The 19,322-nt window shown below is 38.6% G+C and overlaps 1 protein-coding gene across 7 annotated transcripts in view; it reads right to left on the reverse strand.

The window, feature by feature from the left end:
* The window catches only part of JAKMIP1 (janus kinase and microtubule interacting protein 1), a 316,709-nt gene that overhangs the window by 101,782 nt on the left and 195,605 nt on the right, over window positions 1-19,322 (reverse strand). For all 7 annotated transcript variants that reach the window (XM_073342549.2, XM_073342544.2, XM_073342542.2 and 4 more), the window contains 6 exons: window positions 17,688-17,771; window positions 11,075-11,137; window positions 9,059-9,157; window positions 5,793-5,894; window positions 4,929-4,982; window positions 3,847-3,912 (listed from right to left, as the gene is read on the reverse strand). In XM_073342549.2, coding sequence (XP_073198650.1) covers window positions 3,847-3,912; window positions 4,929-4,982; window positions 5,793-5,894; window positions 9,059-9,157; window positions 11,075-11,137; window positions 17,688-17,771 — 468 coding nt within the window. The remainder of the gene's footprint in view (window positions 1-3,846; window positions 3,913-4,928; window positions 4,983-5,792; window positions 5,895-9,058; window positions 9,158-11,074; window positions 11,138-17,687; window positions 17,772-19,322) is intronic.

Here is a 19,322-nt window from a genome sequence, read left to right on the forward strand (position 1 = left end):
CACTGAAGTCGGTAGGAGCTTCACCATTGAGTTTAGCAGGAGCAAGGTTGGGCACTTAGAATATTAAGTAGAAGAACTCTGGGGGGAGTGATGAATCTTTGGTAACTTTTGTTTAAATAGCTTGATTTAACTCTGATATGTGATGTGATTTAGGGCTCTACTGATATTTAAGGACAGGCGTTGGGCCAATAAAACATATTACTTCACTCACCTCTGTCCTATATATACATACAGACACACTAAAATGTCATGGTTTTAAATAGCTGATAGTAATTTCTTCCCTCACTACCTGATGAGACCTAACTACAGAATTCTGCATTTTCCTGCTAGCAGCTGAGATCAGTAACACCTAAGCATTAACTGCGCTGCACCTTTGACCTTAATTAAGAGCATCACAACAATAGGCAGCATCCTGCCTATTTAAGCATCAGACCCCATGTTCAGCAGCACCTTTTCAGTTCACTTTAAAGCCGCTTAACAGGGAGGCCCAGAACCCTTAATTCTTCATTTGTGGCGTTTGCCTAATTAACGTGGTAAGGAAGGAGTCAATGGACTGAATGGTTGGATTTGGCAATTAGAGCAACTCAAATGACCTACACTTGTGACAGGAAGCTGTTTCTACAGTAAAGAGGATGGGGGAAATCTGATTTCTGATTTAAATGACTCTGTGATTGAAATCCAAGGAGTCTGTCTCCCACAGATACATTTTAACATGCAGAAACTTCAGTGAGTTACTGCTGCCTCCATGTATTAGGAGATTGTTTAGTGCAGGGGTGGGCAAATTACGGCCCGGGGGCTGCATCCGCCAGGAAGCAGGGTCCGGGGCTTTCCCCACTGTGTGCGGCTCCCGGAAGCAGCAGCATGTCCCGCCTCCAGCTCCTACACTTAGGGGCAGCCATTGGGCTCTGCACGCTGCTCCCACCCAAGCGCTATCCCGGCAGCTCCCATTGGCCAGGAACTGCAGCCAATGGGAGCTGCTGGGGCAACACCTGCAGACAGCGCAGTGTGCAGAGCTGCCTGGGCATGCCTCCATGTAGGAGCAGGAGTGGGGACATGGGAGCTGCTTGAGGTAAGCGCCATGTGGAGCCTACACCTCTGACCCCCTCCCACACCCCAACCCCCTGCCCCAGCCCTGATCCCTCTCCTGCCCTCCAAACCCCTCGGTCCCAGCCCGGAGCACCCTCCCACACCCTGAACTCCTCATTTCTGGCCCCACCCCAGAGCCCACACCGCCAGCCGGAGCCCTCACCCCCTCCCGCATCCTGACCCCCAATTTTGGGAGCATTCATGGCTCACCATACAATTTCCATACCTAGATGTGGACCTCGGGCCAAAAAGTTTGCCCACCCCCTGGTTGAGTGGATAGAACATGGAACAACCTGGGTTCAATTTAATCTGCCTCATGCCTCAGTTCCTCATCAGTAAAATAGGGATAATACGTCCCTGCCTCACAGGTGTGCTATGTGGATTAATTCATTACTGAGTTTTAGTCATTAATTGATTGTGAGGCACTCTGACGACAGTGGTGTAAAAGTACATAGACAGACTCTCATGTTAAAATCAGACAACCTGTGTGTTAGTTAGAAGGACAGAACCAAACACTCCACCTTTTTGAACAAGCTGATTAAACAGTAAGACTACCATAGAAATCCTCCTCTGGTCAGCTGAAGACTAACAGAAGTACTGTCAATAGGAATAATTCCTATGAGGTAACCAAAAACAGATTTTTTGCAGAGGAGGTGTAAAAGATACCTGCTATTTTCCGAAGCCCCTTTTGTAATTTCTTTTTCTATTGTTATAAAGGATTTCCCATATTGACAACAAACTCACAGTTTATTCTTAGAGGCAGGATTGCTGTGATTGGACACTAATGGAAATAACCTGCAAGAGGTCACTAAGCTTCTATATAAGAGGGCTAGCTTCCGTGACCCTTACTCTCTCAAATAGTCCCACTGATTTCAGTGACAATGCTCTGGTGAATATGAACCAGCTTGAGTGAGGACTGCACAGTCCAGACCTTATTGCTTGTGTAATTTTGCTCTTCCTTTTGTCTACTGATCTAGCCATTTATCATAGATTTTTCAATTTTTTCTCATTAGAGTTTAAGATCTATGATTGTCTGTTGTAACAAAGTTACAGATACAACGTTTGTAATGGTTTATTCAGTTTTATTTTGTTTACACTGATAACATAGTTGAATCATTAATCAATTAATCTGAATGGTGGAGTTTTCATGCTAGACTTCCATTTTGAAGTTCAGAAATGGACCTGTGCAGGTATAGATATAAAGCTATAAATGGCAGACTTATTGGGATGGGGCAATATAGCAGCTTCTTCAGTAGAAAGGAAACGTCTTCCTTCCTAGCCAAGTTAAATAGAATAATTATTGGCTTCATTACTATGTTCTCTCTACGAATGAAGAAAGTGGAGAGCAAGTTCTACAGTCACACTGAAGTGGGTGACTTGTCTAATTTATCTGTCCTGTGGAAAATATTTTTGGTCCTATCCTATGACAATGTTGAACAAGCGAAGATCACATTTACTAAAAGAAATGTATTCCCTCTTGGACCTCTTCCTTCTTCTTTCACTCGTAAGTATCAGGAGATCATAATAATCTGCTCTGTTTGATCACAGATCTGTTGCTGAAGGACATGGATGATTATTACACAAGAAGGAAAAGGCAGCAGGATAAATCAATGGTGCGTGTGCACATGTGTATGTGTGTGAGAGAGTGATATCATACAAGTAATTCTCAGCTTGAGAACTATTATTTGAATGATAAATGGTTTGTTAAATTACATTTCAGTTGTCCAATGGCTACAAGACTATGGGAAAATGAAATTGCTATTTCCAAGACCAGTTGACTTTATTTTTATACTAGTGAAGACTGCCAGGCATACCAGTCGGGAGATAAACATCCTTTAGTAAGGAGTTTAGAAACCTCTCCACTTAATACACAGCAGCACAACCAGCTATACTGTACTAGCTCAGTGAAATCCCAGGAGAGGACCAAGCCCTAACAACAGAAATACTGAATCATGTTTTCATAATTCTGTCTTCCCCATGTGGCACAAGAAGGGAGATAACAAGAGACTAATGCAATTTTCAAAAGTGCTTGAACTGTGTGATCCAAGAGGTAAAACATCATGCAAGTTAAGGTTATAATGAATTTCTCACTAACACACTGTTAGGTAAAGGAAAGTGTGGGACGTTAAAGGGCAGTATGCATTTTTAGACCATTCTGAAAGACATACATTTGTGGCTGTGTCATGGAAAGATATTAAGGGTCAATTGTTCAAGAACTAGCAGCCTGTGTTCTTACAAAATAGTGCAAAGGTGGCACATGAAAGGAGCGATCCTGTGAGGTGCTGAGCACTTTCTTTTTCTACTGACTTCCATAGTAGAGGATGGTATTGAGCTCCAGGAGGTTTTCAGAACCTTGGAGACATGGGCCCAGAACTGGTCTTCATTGTATGAACTTTGCAAAGCACTGAGAACCTCCAGTGATGTGCTGAGCACCCTCAATTCCTCAAAAGGTCACTGGGAGTTGAGGTTGATGACATTTCCCAGATTAGGCTTCTTTTATCCCAAAGTTTTTTTACAGCTTTGTTTTAATGGTAACGTCTCCGGAGGAAGTTTTCATTTTTAAAGTTATATTTTAAATGTTTGAATGTATATTCAGGCCCCCACAAGTACAATCCCAATAAAGCCACAGGTTATGATGCCTCCATGCTCACATCCATGTTAATTTAACAGAAAGGCCATGCGTCACTGACAAATCATCCTTCCGGTTCTAGGATGGTACGCTCAGTGTTTATGCAAACAAAAAACTTTACTGAAATCTACCTTTTCACAGAGGGAAAGTACAGTCCCCGCTTGGATTATTGCAACCTGTTCTTCATTTCTCAAATTCTAAAATACAGAAAAGATGCAACTGTATTTCACATTGGATTGTAAATCCATTCTCCAAAACAAGTGAGAGAGATCTTGATTTTATTGTATGTATCACAGATCTCTTTATTTTTTAAAAAGACAAGCACAGAAAATGTCCAGTGACAACAAATAAATAAAGGTTTCAGAGTAACAGCCGTGTTAGTCTGTATTCGCAAAAAGAAAAGGAGGACTTGTGGCACCTTAGAGACTAACCAATTTATTAGAGCATAAGCTTTCGTGAGCTACAGCTCACTTCCTCAGATGCATATCGTGGAAACTGCAGCAGGCTTTATATATACACAGAGAATATGAAACAATACCTATTCCCACCCCACTGTCCTGCTGGTAATAGCTTATCTAAAGTGATTTCCAGCACAAATCCAGGTTTTCTCACCCTCCACCCCCCCACACAAAGGAGAGTGAAAAATGTCAATTCATTGGACTGCCATCCTAATGCAAAAAAATCTTGCACCGAAGCCAAGGGAGCACTGAAGAATTAGACTTGTTATTGAACAGCGCAATACTGATTGCTTTGAAAGTGCTTTTGGATCTCACTGCATAGAATATAATCTAGAGCCAACCCTCAAACTTTGTGGATCAGACTAAAGCTACGATAAAATCTTTCCTTTCTAAGGTATTTCTAGGGCACCCTTTGTTGTAGAATCTAAACTTCTGTGTTACTATTTCAGGGAATCAATATAGAAAAATGAGCTTTAACTTATTTCCTACTCTTAATTTTGTTCTAACCTTTATTACACCATATCTTGTGCATTCCCTGTGCCACAACTTTTAGTGCCACTCACCAGCGACCCACATCTGTCCTGAAAAACACAGATGTGACTCCCACTGAAGTCAATTCCCATTGAAGGGATTGCATCTATGCTGGCAAAAATGGGCCCTAACATTTGGTACTGAATATAGCCATAGAAAGTCTCTTAATGCATATTTGCTGGCATGCCATTCCATGGGAGTAATTGAAATAAAGAAATTGTTACCCCATTATCTCCAAGGATATCAAGCTTCTTCATAAGTTCAGAAATATTCACATCCTGGAAAATATTTTTAACATTCATTATTCATAAAGGAGAAAACACATCATTAGATACTAATTTTTTTACATGGTCTTTATGCCCCTTTGCATGCAAGAAGACTCCAAAAGCTGAATGTTAGTTTTGCATCACAGTGACACAAATGCTACTGTTATGTTTACAGTGGATCAAATGGTACTCAGTTATATCCAGCAACCTAGGTATAAATGAGGACAGAATGCATCTTAGCACATTTAGATTTATCAACTCACTGAAATGTTGAAATTGGGTAACAGGCTTAGAAAAAGATCTGGTTTGGGGGGAAAAAAAGTGCAGCAGATTGAGCTATTGACATTTGTGGGAAATGAGGTGCTTAAGTGCTTCACTGAATTCGGTCCTCCTGAATACATTATAGGAATCATAACCGATGATGGAAAAGGTGCCACTTTTCTGACTGCAACTGTACATTCAGTATTGAATAAATGTGGAGCCGTATGACAAATCAACTAATCATATCATACAATTATGTTCTTCCCTACCGTGTATTTTCTACGGTTTAGTTCAAGCTACTTCTAAGTATCTCAAGTGACTGGCCTTCATTTCCTTTGGAAGAAGAATACACGACAGTCTAGGAGACCTCTTTCCCCTGCTATTCATCCTAAACCCTCCTTTTCTCAGAACTTGACCATATCTTTTTCTTTGCAGAAAAGAAATATTTCTTACATCTGAATCACTGCTGTACTTTCGAAGGTAACCATGATTTAAAGTGTTCATATGATTACACGAGTGTTTCTGATAATACTCCTGGTTAGCTAATGAAGCCACATCTACCTTTATTCCTTCCTGTTGACAGAACAGCTGAAGTGCACTTCCATTGTTTTCAGGGAAGGTGGTTATATGGAGGTTAAATGCCGGTGACCTTCGTTCTCTCTCCTGAGGAAAGATTTCATTTAAAAAACAATATATTTGTGATTATACAATAATGTCAGTTTCTTCCCGACTATCCCAAGTTATTCAAGACAAACCTAAATTTACCAATATTAAGAAATCCATAGATCCTTATTTGCAGTCAAAGCACATGGTGGTTTTCGTGCTGTTCAGTGTCCTTTAAGGTTTTGGTGTAATTTGAGCACTAAAGTCCTGATTCAACAATCGAATCCATGCAAGCAGAGCCTCTGCAACATTGAACGTCGCAAGGCTCCATGTGGATACACAGGTCCACTTGTATGGATCCAATTGTAGGGATGGGTGACTTAGATATTCCTCTAAAGTACTTCATGTTAGGTGGAATCTTTTATTTAATCTATTGCTTTCATGAGCAAATAATGACTATTGTGAAGAGGCTACAGAACAAAATATCAAACAGTGTCAAATCATATTATGACCTTGAGGAGATTGTATCTATTCTGAAATGACATGCATTTTTGTTCTGAAAACTTTCAGTAATAAAGCTAAGTGTTAACCACAGTAAACCAGCAATGAAGTTAGCTAAACCCTACATTTCAGCATTTTAATTCCTCAAACCTAGCAATTCACTACTCGTCCCAGGTTTGTATAATACATTCTACTTTCTATAACCATTTTCTGTGCCAAGAAGAAATCCTTTCATGTATACGATCTCTAAAATTATAACATTTAAAATATATTCAGCACATTTCACGCACTTCTTCATCATTATGATCCATTATTTCAGTGGAATAGCTGTATTCCTACTTTCAGCAAATGAGGGTCTTTCGTTAAATTTCGATGTGCTTGTGAAAGTAGCTGGATTAAAAGATCTGGAAGCTGAAGCTCTGGGCCTTATTCAGAACAAGAGTAACTCTGCTGCAACATCAGTGTAAATGAGATTAAAATCACCCCCCATCTTCTATTCACAAAACAGAGGTAGCATGGGCAGACAGCGGTTCTAGCTTCCCCACAACTCCCTGCAGAAGAGTTTTGGCTCTGTTCTGCAGAGATAAGTAGTAGTGAAGGGACAGTTCAGTTTCCATGCTCATTCCATCCATAGTTTTGCTTCCAAAACTACAAATGAGGGAAATTTTGTTAGTTGATTTGTGATATGGACACTTGTCCTTTAGGAAAAGGGCTGCAACCACGGTGTCATTTCACAGGTCACCAAAGGATAACGAGTTGGTTAATGAATTTGAAGCTGCAACCAAGAGGTGAAAGGCTCTGTTTCACATTGCCTTTCTCCCCATGTACTGTCTCCTAAAAAGTTTTTTTTTCTACTTAGTAGTCTAATTTAAAAACATAGCCACGCCAGTAAGTGAGCTTGATGATAATAACATATACAGAAGGAGGGATTCAATCCTGAATTGACCTAATTTAAAGTGAAATCTAAGTTTAGTCTTTTGGCACATTAAACTTGTCAGTATTTGCCTGTGCTAAATGATAGACAATTGACCCTGTTTTCTAATCCACTCTAATTTTCATCTGAAAGAATTTAGTTTATCACCATGCATGAAAATACTTTCACCAACAGCTGCATAATTTTGCTAAAGCAACCACTCTTGTAATTTTTGTGACTATGCACTTGTCCATCAGTGAGAGATTTATTTTGCATGCCTTATTTGCAATTTCATGAAAATCCTTCAGTTGTTATTCAGTAAATAGGTACTCAGCAAGGAGAACAAATACATTGTACTGAACAGTTCAGTTTTCATTTGATTCTTTAGTTAAATGTAGGAAGTTCTTATGCTAAACATGGTTTGAAGAGTTTATTTTTAAAGATGTAATATGCACCAGGTTACTTTTACCAAAAATACTTAAATTTTGGAAAACTGGTTGTTAAATTAGTTGCCAATTTTAACTAACTTGTTCTGTATTTTAATTTAAAGTTGCTTAATAAAGTATACAGAATACAAGTTACTTTGCATTTTTAATTTTCCAGAATTTACAATTTACAGATACAATAATATCTCACAATGTATAATCTGTATTACATGTTATGGACATCAGTCTATACAGATGGTAAAATAAAATGGTAAAATAAAAGATTTTAAGAAGAGTCAAAGATTAAAAGCAGAATGACCACATAGCATGATGAAAATAAGATTTTCATCTTCACCATGGAGGTTATACATGCTAAGGATTTTGGTGAAATGAACTGGATGAAGAAAATTATGGAACAGTAACATTGAGAGTGTTTTGTAGAGTTTATTCTAGAATGTAAATGGTGTAAAAATGTTGATGGCCTTTTCAAACTGGATTTGCTGTTATCAGTTAATGCGACTGTGTGACAATGAATGACACCATATTGTGGCAACAGTTTAGCATCATAACATTCCCTATGGTCCCATCTATGAGGTGATGAGCACCATCCATCCCCATGGAAATTATAAGCCCTATCTTAGATCTACTTTAATAAATAGCCTATTCCATTTACTCAAAGAAAAGTATTTGTGAAAGAAGCTTGCTCTGAAGAACACATTACTTTCACTTGCACAAGTTATAGTTGTGCCTCACACCTATAATTTGCAGTTCTGGTTGTAAAATTTGACTTTGACATTTATGAATGTCTCATCCACGTTCTATATCAGCAGAGAAGAGACTTCAGGTAAGTGAAATTCTTTTAAAAATGTGCTAAAAAAATTTGCTCTTTTAAGTTTGTTTTATTTATATTAGTGTTGTCAATTTGAAAATCATCTTAAAAACAATTACAGGTTGATGTGATGGAGGTGTCAGATCCTTAGACTTCGTTGCATGCAAGATGTGAGAAGATGTGTTAATTGAAACAATGCCAACCAAGTCTGTAATATGCATACCAAGTGATTTCACATGCAGGAAAGGTGTAGTTATGGAAATGAAATAAATAAAAAGGCAAAATATTGCAAAACAAAATATTTTATTAGGTGCAAAACAAACTATATGCAGTATATATTAGCTATTTTACATCTTCATAAAAATTAGTGAGCATTCTCTCCAAAACATATTAAGGCAGTGGTATTCATTTTCAGAATTCAAACTTACAGCATTTAAAAAAACCCCAAAATATTTCCACCTTACACATGCACCAGTGAACTTTACATGAATTTCAACTTGGGTTCAAACACAATTTCTGCTCCATTTGAGAGCTTACAACTGAGAGAATCTCTTACTTCAAGTTCAAGCACTCTGAATTCTAACAGCTCATTCTGGTCCTTTGCATCCTGCATCTCGTTCTTCAGCTGATTCTCTTCCAGCTCCATTTTGTAAATCTAAGATATAATAAAATATCATAACACTAAGCTATGGAAAAATCTGTGTATTCAGTTAAGTGCATTATTCTTGACACTTATGGTTGAATTAAATTAAATCCTCATCAAAGAATCCCTTATTAAAATAGTCGCAAGAGTTAAATTAAGTAAAAAAACTTGGAGCCCAAAATCCCTTACCAAGTTCCAAATCCAGGAAACGATATATGCATGTTCTTTACTTTATGCATCTTAGTATCACAATTAGAGTGGATTTGATTGCTCATGTGGATAAAGTTAAGCACACCAGTGAATGTTTATAAACACTGACTTCAAGTAAGGCCCACATGGTTGGATGGATGGGCCCCAAGTCTTGGGAATGAAGAAGGAGACCCACATTAGGAAGCACTTTACTGGCTCATGAATAGACACAAACTCCTCACTGAGTGTGGACAATGATTATCCTTGCCTGGGGCTTTCCTGAGATAAGTCTACATAAAGCCATTTTGGAAGCAGATATCAGAAGTTGTGTATAAAACCGCAACTAAAGGGAAAAAATGCATGATGAACTTCTTTTAACACTCAATAACACTGGGTTAGAAGTGAAGAGTATTTCAACTAAAGCAGCCTGTTCATATTTACTTTGCATCACTTTTTAAAGTCATAGTACTTGCACTTAGCTCTTTAAATCTTTAAAAAGCTTCCCAACACTAACTAAATAACATTCACCACACCCCTGTGAGGTTGGCAGGCAAGTATTTACAGCCTCCATTTTACAGATGGAGCAACTGAGCACAGAAAGGTTACATAATTTGCTGAAAGCCATGCAGCAAATTGAGAGCCATTGTTACAATTCAGGACTTCCTGGCTCTCAGTGATGTGCTCAGGGCAAAAGGTATAATGTTTCTTTCCTATGGCCTCATCTTGGGAGGTGCTGAGTGCTCTCAACACCTTACAGGATCGGTACTTAACTTTTTACAATCAAATCCAATTTCCTCTCAGGCCTAATTATAATTCTCAAATCATAGAATATCAGGGTTGGAAGAGACCTCAGGAGGTCATCTAGTCCAACCCCCTGCTCAAAAATGTTGTGCCTTGAGGCTGTAGACTATTTAAACAACAGCAAAATGGAATATTGCAAGTACATTACAGAACCTTTTCCTGAGTCCAACCAAAAGCATTCTTGTCTGACCTTCTTATTTATATGAAAACAGGGGGGGTGTATGACAGCTAATACAGCATATGGCACTGCTTATAACATCAATAAAAGTGTCTGAATAAAGTATAATTCTAGTGGCAGTTCTTTAGTCATGGATCTTTCTTTGGCTCTCTTATTTTATTGAATTAATAATTTTAACTCACTAATTAAGAGGCCTCATTCTCTGAGTGCCCTCAACTCTTTCACCAAAATCCATGGAGGGTATTCAGCACTTTGAAGAAGTCACTCAGCATCTCAGATCCTAAATGGCAATTTTCTATTCTATTAAATCATCCAATAATACAATTTTAAGTGATCAATCTTGCTTGAAATACTTGGTTCTGCATTTTAAAAATTTAATTCAAACAAGTGATCCTATTAACTAGGGAACAAATTTAGTGGCACTGACCATAATCTGAGATTTTTCTCCAGTTCTGCTATACTTTTTTTTTTGGCAAAGCCCAGCTACCGTTCCTTTATTATTATTGCTTTACATTTATACTGTGGTGGATCTTCAACCTGATTGCATCTCACTGAGCTAGAGATTTTACAAACATAGATTTCATAATAGCCCTTACCCCCCAAAGAGCTCACAATTCAATAACACTTTAATCTCAAACTCTCAGTGTAACAGTTTTTGGACAGGAAAAAAAAAGTTAATTTTACCTTAACACTTCAACACTTAGCACATCAGTTTCCTTGAAGAGTAGAGATTAGATGGTACCTAGATTCTGAACACATACCTTTTCTAACAACTCCTGGTTTGTTCTGATAAGGAGCTGCTTTTCTTCTATCCATTTGGAATCCTGTGGGAGAAAAGAACTCAGTACAGTAATAAGAATTATATGATTTCACTCATTACTGCACAACCAAGTATAAAATGAGTTCCACATCAAAGAGCAAACCCGTTGTAAATATTTTAAGGACTGAATAACTTCCAAAACTGATGAAAAAGTAATAAATCCCTGCTTCTTTTTAGTTTGGCTTTTCTTCTTTCCTCCTTTGTTCAACCTAATCATTTACACATTAAAACTTTAAATGTTAGCCTCTAACAATTTTGGAGTAATGTCGTCAATGTTAATTTAACGTATATGTTGTCACGTATTTGCCCATCGTAGTTTAATATTACTGGTATTGGAAATTGTGCCTTCTCAGTCACTCAGAGGGTTTCAGCTTGCCCAGTAGCTCTGCTTTAAAATATAGATCTTTTAGCTCCATTATATATTCCCTTATGGGGAAGTGCAAGGAAAGTATTTAATGATCCATAAGTAGTGCAACGAGAGTTCAGAGACCTGCAGTTAGCAGTCCTCAGCTGGTAGTGAAAATGAGTCTGATGTGCAGCCTTTCAGGTATGGAATAAAAGGGAAGGTGATGGTGGTAGGTGAAATCATACAAGACCTCCTTTCCCATTAAAAGGTCTGTATTTCCATTTGATAAAATGGGGGCCTGAGCCAAAGTTCACCGACATCAATGAGTCCCTTTCCACAGCCTTCAATGGACTTTGGATCAGGCCCATAAGGTCCAATAAGGCCCATAAGGTCCAATCCTGCAAAAATTTACTACCACTGCTCAATACTGTTTGCGAGATCAGGCCCATATTGCTCTAACATAACTTCAAATACTTACATGAGTGACATACTTATTCCAAATCAACCAATTAATTTTCTATCTAACAACAGGGAAAACGTATCTGAAATCTAAAATAGGTCTAGTTCAGTATTATGGCTGAGATTTCCTAAAATGGCAAGGGATTCAGACACCCAATACCCATTAGAAATTAATGAGAGCTGGGCAAGATAAGTCCAAAGCTGCTTTAAAATCTCAGCCCAAATCATGTTGATGCAATAACTATTTACATCAATGAACCTTTGCAGACACATTTCACACAGATTTTTTACCTATTGCCACAAAATAAAATTATCAGTTATTTTAGGGTATTTACTAATTTTGTATTGCCCCTACAGACACAAGACTGGAAAAGTTCACGTTTATTTTCATGTAGAGCTTACTTCTTTGAAAGATGGAGGATTGTTTTGATTTGTTTCAAAAGAATTTACTAGACTGAATTCTTAAAAGGCCAGGAAATAGTTAAGATGAATATAAGAAAGGCCATACTGGGTCAGACCAAAGGTCCATCCAGCCCAGTATCCTGTCTACTGATAGTGACCAATGCCAGGTGCCCCAGAGGAGTGACCATAAACAGGTAATGATTGAGTGATCTCTCTCCTGCCATCCATCTCCACCCTCTGACAAATAGAGGCTAGAGACACCATCCTGGCTAATAGCCATGAATGGACTTAACCACCATGAATTTATCCAGTTCTCTTTTAAACCCTGTTATAGTCCTAGCCTTCACAACCTCCTCAGGCAAGGAGTTCCACAGGTTGACTGCGCTGAGTGAAGAAGAACTTCCTTCTAAACCTGCTACGCATTAATTTCATTTGGTGGGCCCTAGTTCTTATATTATGGGAACAAGTAAATAACTTTTCCTTATTCACTTTCTCCACACCACTCATGATTTTATATACCTCTATCATATCCCCCCTTAGTCTCCTCTTTTCCAAGCTGAAAAGTCCTAGCCTCTTTAATCTCTCCTCATATGGGACCCATTCCAAACCCCTAATTGTTTTAGTTGCCCTTCTCTGAACCTTTTCTAATGCCAGTATATCTTTTTTGAGATGAGGGGACCACATCTGTATGCAGTATTCAAGATGTGGGAGTACCATGGATTTATATAAGGGCAAAAAGATATTCTCCGTCTTATTCTCGATCCCTTTTTTAATGATTCCTAACATCCCGTTTGCTTTTTTGACTGCTGCTGCAGACTGCGTGGACCTCTTCAGAGAACTATCCACAATGACTCCAAGATCTTTCTCCTGATTAGTTGCAGCTAAATTAGCCCCCAACATATTGTATGTATAGTTGGGGTTATTCTTTCCAATGTGCATTACTTTACATTTATCCACATTAAATTTCATTTGCCATTTTGTTGCTCAATCAATTAGTTTTGTGAGATCTTTTTGAAGTTCTTCACAGTCTGCATTGACTAGGTGCATTGACTAGAATTAAAAGGACAAAGTAAATTCTGGAGAAATGCAATCTAACATGCAGTTTAACATTTAAAAAGCATTTAGCGATGCTCAGAGGAAGGGAGGAATACAGTGGCAAGTGTTATTCTCCAGTTTTGGCCTGCAAAGCACACAGGAAAGAACTTGACATGCTGAGGCGCCAGTTTTCTTTCCAGTCTGCTTTGCACATATTTTCCATCTACAAATTTGACTATTTTGATCTACAGTGAAACACATGCCTGATATGGATTTCCTCGTTAAAAGTTTAATTTTGCGTGACAAACAAGATCCTTTCAAAACTTGGCTATTTGGGGTCTGATCTTGATTTCAGTGGAAACTGAGGGCGCTCAGCACTTAACAGGATCAGGTCCCTATGTATCTCCTTCCAGGGCCTTATGTTGTCTAATATTTTTGAGAGATGTGATATTATTATTAAATGATAAATAACCCTTTTCACTTAGTGCCTTTCATATAGGACCCTCAAAGTACTGTACAGAGGTAAATAATTATCATTATTCCTATTTTACATCAAAGGAAATGTTGGCAAAAAGAGCTCAAATGGGGTTAATGAGAGCCTTTGCCACATTTGAAAATGGGATCACTTATTTAGCCATCTAAATATAGATTTGGGAGCCTAACATGAGGCACCTATTTATGAAAATCTTGGCCCAGATTTCTGATCTTGACTCTTTTACTGTCTGCATGTTTAACTTTAGAAAAGTCATGTAAACTCTCTCTGCCTCAGTTTCCCTAGCTGAAAAATAAGGATGATAATCTTTAGACACCCATTTTTTAAAATCTGTCACCGGATTCATAGTGCCCTGCTCTAAGCATTAAAGAGGACTGTCTCACCCCAGAGGGAACAGTTCATATTTACTACTAAATCATAATTATCCCAAGCTAAACAACAATTTAAAAAAAAATCACATTGTGCACAGAAAGTGAGTTTGTTTCAAATAGAAATTTATTTTGTCAAATATAGGTACTAACAATTTATTGTTACCATATAACCAACCAGAAAGCAGATGTGGATATGTCAGAGCCCCCAGGAGTGATTTCTGATGACGTTTTAAGGCTTAGTTTACATACAAACCCACAGAGACCATTTTTTTTATTGCACAATACCACCACCACTTGCGCATTTAATTTCTCTGGATTAGTGACAGAGGATATGGAAAAAGCTAATGTACTCAATGCTTTTTTTGCCTCTGTTTTCACTAACAAGGTCAGCTCCCAGACTGCTGCGCTGGGCATCACAAAATGGGGAAGAGATGGCCAGCCCTCTGTGGAGATAGAGGTGGTTAGGGACTATTTAGAAAAGCTAGACGTGCACAAGTTCATGGGGCCGGACGAGTTGCATCCGAGAGTGCTAAAGGAATTGGCGGCTGTGATTGCAAAGCCATTGGCCATTATCTTTGAAAACTCGTGGCGAACCGGGGAAGTCCCGGATGACTGGAAAAAGGCTAATGTAGTGCCAATCTTTAAAAAAGGGAAGAAGGAGGATCCTGGGAACTACAGGCCAGTCAGCCTCACCTCAGTCCCTGGAAAAATCATGGAGCAGGTCCTCAAAGAATCAATCCTGAAGCACTTGAATGAGAGGAAAGTGATCAGGAACAGCCAGCATGGATTCACCAAGGGAAGGTCATGCCTGACTAATCTAATCGCCTTTTATAATGAGATTACTGGTTCTGTGGATGAAGGGAAAGCAGTGGATGTATTGTTTCTTGACTTTAGCAAAGCTTTTGACACGGTCTCCCACAGTATTCTTGTCAGCAAGTTAAGGAAGTATGGGCTGGATGAATGCACTATAAGGTGGGTAGAAAGCTGGCTAGATTGTCGGGCTCAACGGGTAGTGATCAATGGCTCCATGTCTAGTTGGCAGCCGGTATCAAGTGGAGTGCCCCAAGGGTCGGTCCTGGGGCCGGTTTTCTTCAATATCTTCATAAATGATCTGGAGGATGGTGTGGATTGCACTCTCAGCAAATTTGCGGATGATACTAAACTGGGAGGAGTGGTAGATAAGCTGGAGGGGAGGGATAGGATACAGAAGGACCTAGACAAATTGGAGGATTGGGCCAAAAGAAATCTGATGAGGTTCAATAAGGATAAGTGCAGGGTCGTGCTCTTAGGATGGAAGAATCCAATGCACCGCTACAGACTAGGGACCGAATGGCTAGGCAGCAGTTCTGCGGAAAAGGACCTAGGGGTGACAGTGGACGAGAAGCTGGATATGAGTCAGCAGTGTGCCCTTGTTGCCAAGAAGGCCAATGGCATTTTGGGATGTATAAGTAGGGGCATAGCGAGCAGATCGAGGGACGTGATCGTTCCCCTCTATTCGACATTGGTGAGGCCTCATCTGGAGTACTGTGTCCAGTTTTGGGCCCCACACTACAAGAAGGATGTGGATAAATTGAAGAGAGTCCAGCGAAGGGCAACAAAAATGATTAGGGGTCTGGAACACATGACTTATGAGGAGAGGCTGAGGGAGCTGGGATTGTTTAGCCTGCAGAAGAGAAGAATGAGGGGGGATTTGATAGCTGCTTTCAACTACCTGAAAGGGGGTTCCAAAGAGGATGGCTCTAGACTGTTCTCAATGGTAGCAGATGACAGAATGAGGAGTAATGGTCTCAAGTTGCAGTGGGGGAGGTTTAGATTGGATATTAGGAAAAACTTTTTCACTAAGAGGGTGGTGAAACACTGGAACGCGTTACCTAGGGAGGTGGTAGAATCTCCTTCCTTAGAGGTTTTTAAGGTCAGGCTTGACAAAGCCCTGGCTGGGATGATTTAACTGGGAATTGGTCCTGCTTCGAGCAGGGGGTTGGACTAGATGACCTTCTGGGGTCCCTTCCAACCCTGATATTCTATGATTCTATGATTACTGGGTGATTAAAGAGTGTAGTGTGGTTAAGAATCTTAAAAAGTAATAAATGATCAAACCTAATTTCCAAGCAAACCTGTTATATGCATCAATTTGGAAACAAGTCACAAAATTTATTTTTTTTACATATATATTCATGTTCACTTCGATCTAACTTACATGGATAGTGTTTAGACTTTACATCTTCAGAGTCAAATAGTTTGTTAATGCTTTAGGTATGCAGCAATTGGTCTTCAATACCTGCAGCTTTATTTACCCATATACTTAAGTGACAACAGCAGATCCTCAAGAGGAGGTAGTCCTTACAAGTTTATTTTCTCTTGGGAGCCCTCAGGGACTTGAAAGATTTTAGAATTTATAACCTACTGCACAATTCTGTTGTTGTTTTGTTTTATTTTATTTTACACATACACACACACACACACTATATTTACACAGTATTTACTAAGAACCTTGGCGCTTAAGCGCAAGCTAACACTATTGTTTATATTCTCCTTAATTTGGTAAAAGGTTTCCTTTTACTCATGCAGCATTCTTAAGGAATACATCTTGCATAGAATAAATCATTATAAAATGAAGTGAACTTGAAATAAAAAGGTTTATGAAATATTACTATATTAATGTTATGTTTTATTCACCTTTCACAAATATACTTTTGGATATATCTCTATTTTTCATCTTATTGCTATGCATCACTTCAATTTTTAAATGAATTTTTCAACAATAAACATAGTATAAAAATAATACATCCAAAAAGTTCTGAAGAGGTACTTGTAGTTATGCAACTGAACATCTTTAAAGTGCACAATCATAGTTCTGTGCTATTTTCCTGAAGATCCTGAACACTATATCTGCCAAGAGCCAGGATTTATCCTTGCTAAGTACTGACAAAAAACTACATTTAGATCTAGGTCCCAATTTCAATGTAAGTGATGTGGATAAAATGTTGTAAGTAGCTCCCAGTAATCAAACACACATTCAGTGGTTTATTTTCCAGCTGAAATGTGTGTGGCAGTAACAATTTTATAATTCTTCCAGCCAGGGCACCAAAAATGGTCTCAATGGGAAATTCATAACATTCATTTTGTTGAAATTATGGCCAAAACTTTTCCAGTGAAAGCAGAAAACCAGAGGAAGGAGAAGAGCCTGGGCTGGGCAAGAAAAGGGAACTGGTTTTAACAACCATGTGCATGTAGACTTAAGCATATTTTGTTTTGGAAGACAAATCTTCAGTAGGGGTTTTTTCCAGTCTATACAATATGTTCCTTTAATCAGGTGGTCCAACTGGTGGAATGGTAACTAAGTTGCATCAGACACATGAATACACCAGCAAGCAATGAAGATGACAAGAGCACTGCTGCATGCAAGGGAGAAGATGATTTGACAGAGGGCATTAAGAGAGCCTTTTACCTGTCCTTTTTCAATCAGAGATTTCTCCAGATCTTCAATTTTTGCCTGGTACCTGAGGAGATCAGCTTGCAGCTGTTCACGAGTCTGAAAAGGTATAAAAGTGTGCACATGCTGTCACAATGGCCAACTCATTAGGATGTACACTTCAGATGTAGCTCCATTTTCTCAAATATTCAATTACTGCAGAATCAAATATTGATAAGTTCAATATTTCCTATCCATTATCTGCCAGTGAGGTGAATTTTAATTGTTTTCAATTAAAACAAACATGTTTGTTTGTATTTTATTTGATAAAATATTTACCTCATTCATTTCCACACAACTCTTTTCCTTCATAAACTAAGAAGCATTAATCTGACGTTTTCAATGGCAAAGCACTTTCTAAAAAACTGGTGCTATAAAATCAGTAACAAAGCCAGTAATGATGCTGTTTGCAATACTTGGCATTTATTCAAGATTCTTTTTTTAAAAAAAGTATTGCAATAAGTACTAAATAAGTCTGCTGTGTGTAAAACGTGTATGATGTTAAACTTAAATACAGCTCATTGTACCTGAATACTGCATACGATCCAAAAATAGGAATTCATGCCATATGCCACTGACAAGCCAGTCAGTTTTATTTATATGGTCTCAATTCTTCAAGATAAGTACTTCCCTAATGGATGTTGAGTTACTTCAGTTGCAAAGCATCCCCAATTGGGGCTTGAACATATGGGGCGCTGAGCGCCTCCTGCAAAGTACTGAGGCCATCATCCCTAAAGGACAACTGGAGGCACTTAGGCCAGAATTGTAAAGGTCGTTTGGTACCTAGAGAGGCAGGTAGGTGTCAAGTGGGATTTTCAAAATCCCTATGAGGCACTTTTAAAAAATCCATTGAGCACCTACCTGCATCTCTAGGCATCTTTAAAAATCTGGCCCTTGGTAATGAACAGGATCAGCCCCTTGCTGATCACACTCAATTTCACCCAATAGATGTTGGGGAACATTCACTACCTCCCAGAATTGGGCCCCCTAAGACATAACCAACTGAAAACCTTCTAGACCAGTCAGCTGTTAAAGAGATAAAAAAGCCAGTTAGGCCATAGGGTAAAAAGAATGACTATTTGAAATTCTATAATAAAAGTGCATTTCTCCAAATGTCTAAAATGCTATTACAGAAAAAATGAATCCCCAACGCCTCCCTCTCCCTCTAACATAGAGAAAACATTTAATGGTTTTATATAACTGTCAAATACATAAATTCCTGGGAAATCTTACTTTAATAAAATATGTATTCATGTCCATTTTTAAGAAATAAAAATAACTTCTTTCCTCATCCTGGGGACAAAAATGAAAGCCAGCCATGATTATGTGATTAAGAGCTGCATGGCTGGCATTATGTTAGCAATCCACTGTGCCCAACAGCAAGGGCACAAACTAAAGGCAGAAATTGATAGCAGATGTGCACAGGAAGATTTATTTTCTTATTTAAATTAAATTGCCACTTATTAGTTTTGGAAAGTGGAATATTTTCATGACATTTTCTTCGACTCTCCTATATACCATCATAAATTTTAGAGGCTCTGACCACGAACGTTAAGAGTAATGTTCAAAGTCAATGGACACAATGAGGAAAAACAACAGGAAACAATCAAA

The sequence above is a fragment of the Lepidochelys kempii genome, chromosome 4, assembly GCF_965140285.1.
Source record: "Lepidochelys kempii isolate rLepKem1 chromosome 4, rLepKem1.hap1, whole genome shotgun sequence".
In the NCBI taxonomy this organism is placed as follows: Eukaryota; Metazoa; Chordata; order Testudines; family Cheloniidae; genus Lepidochelys; species Lepidochelys kempii.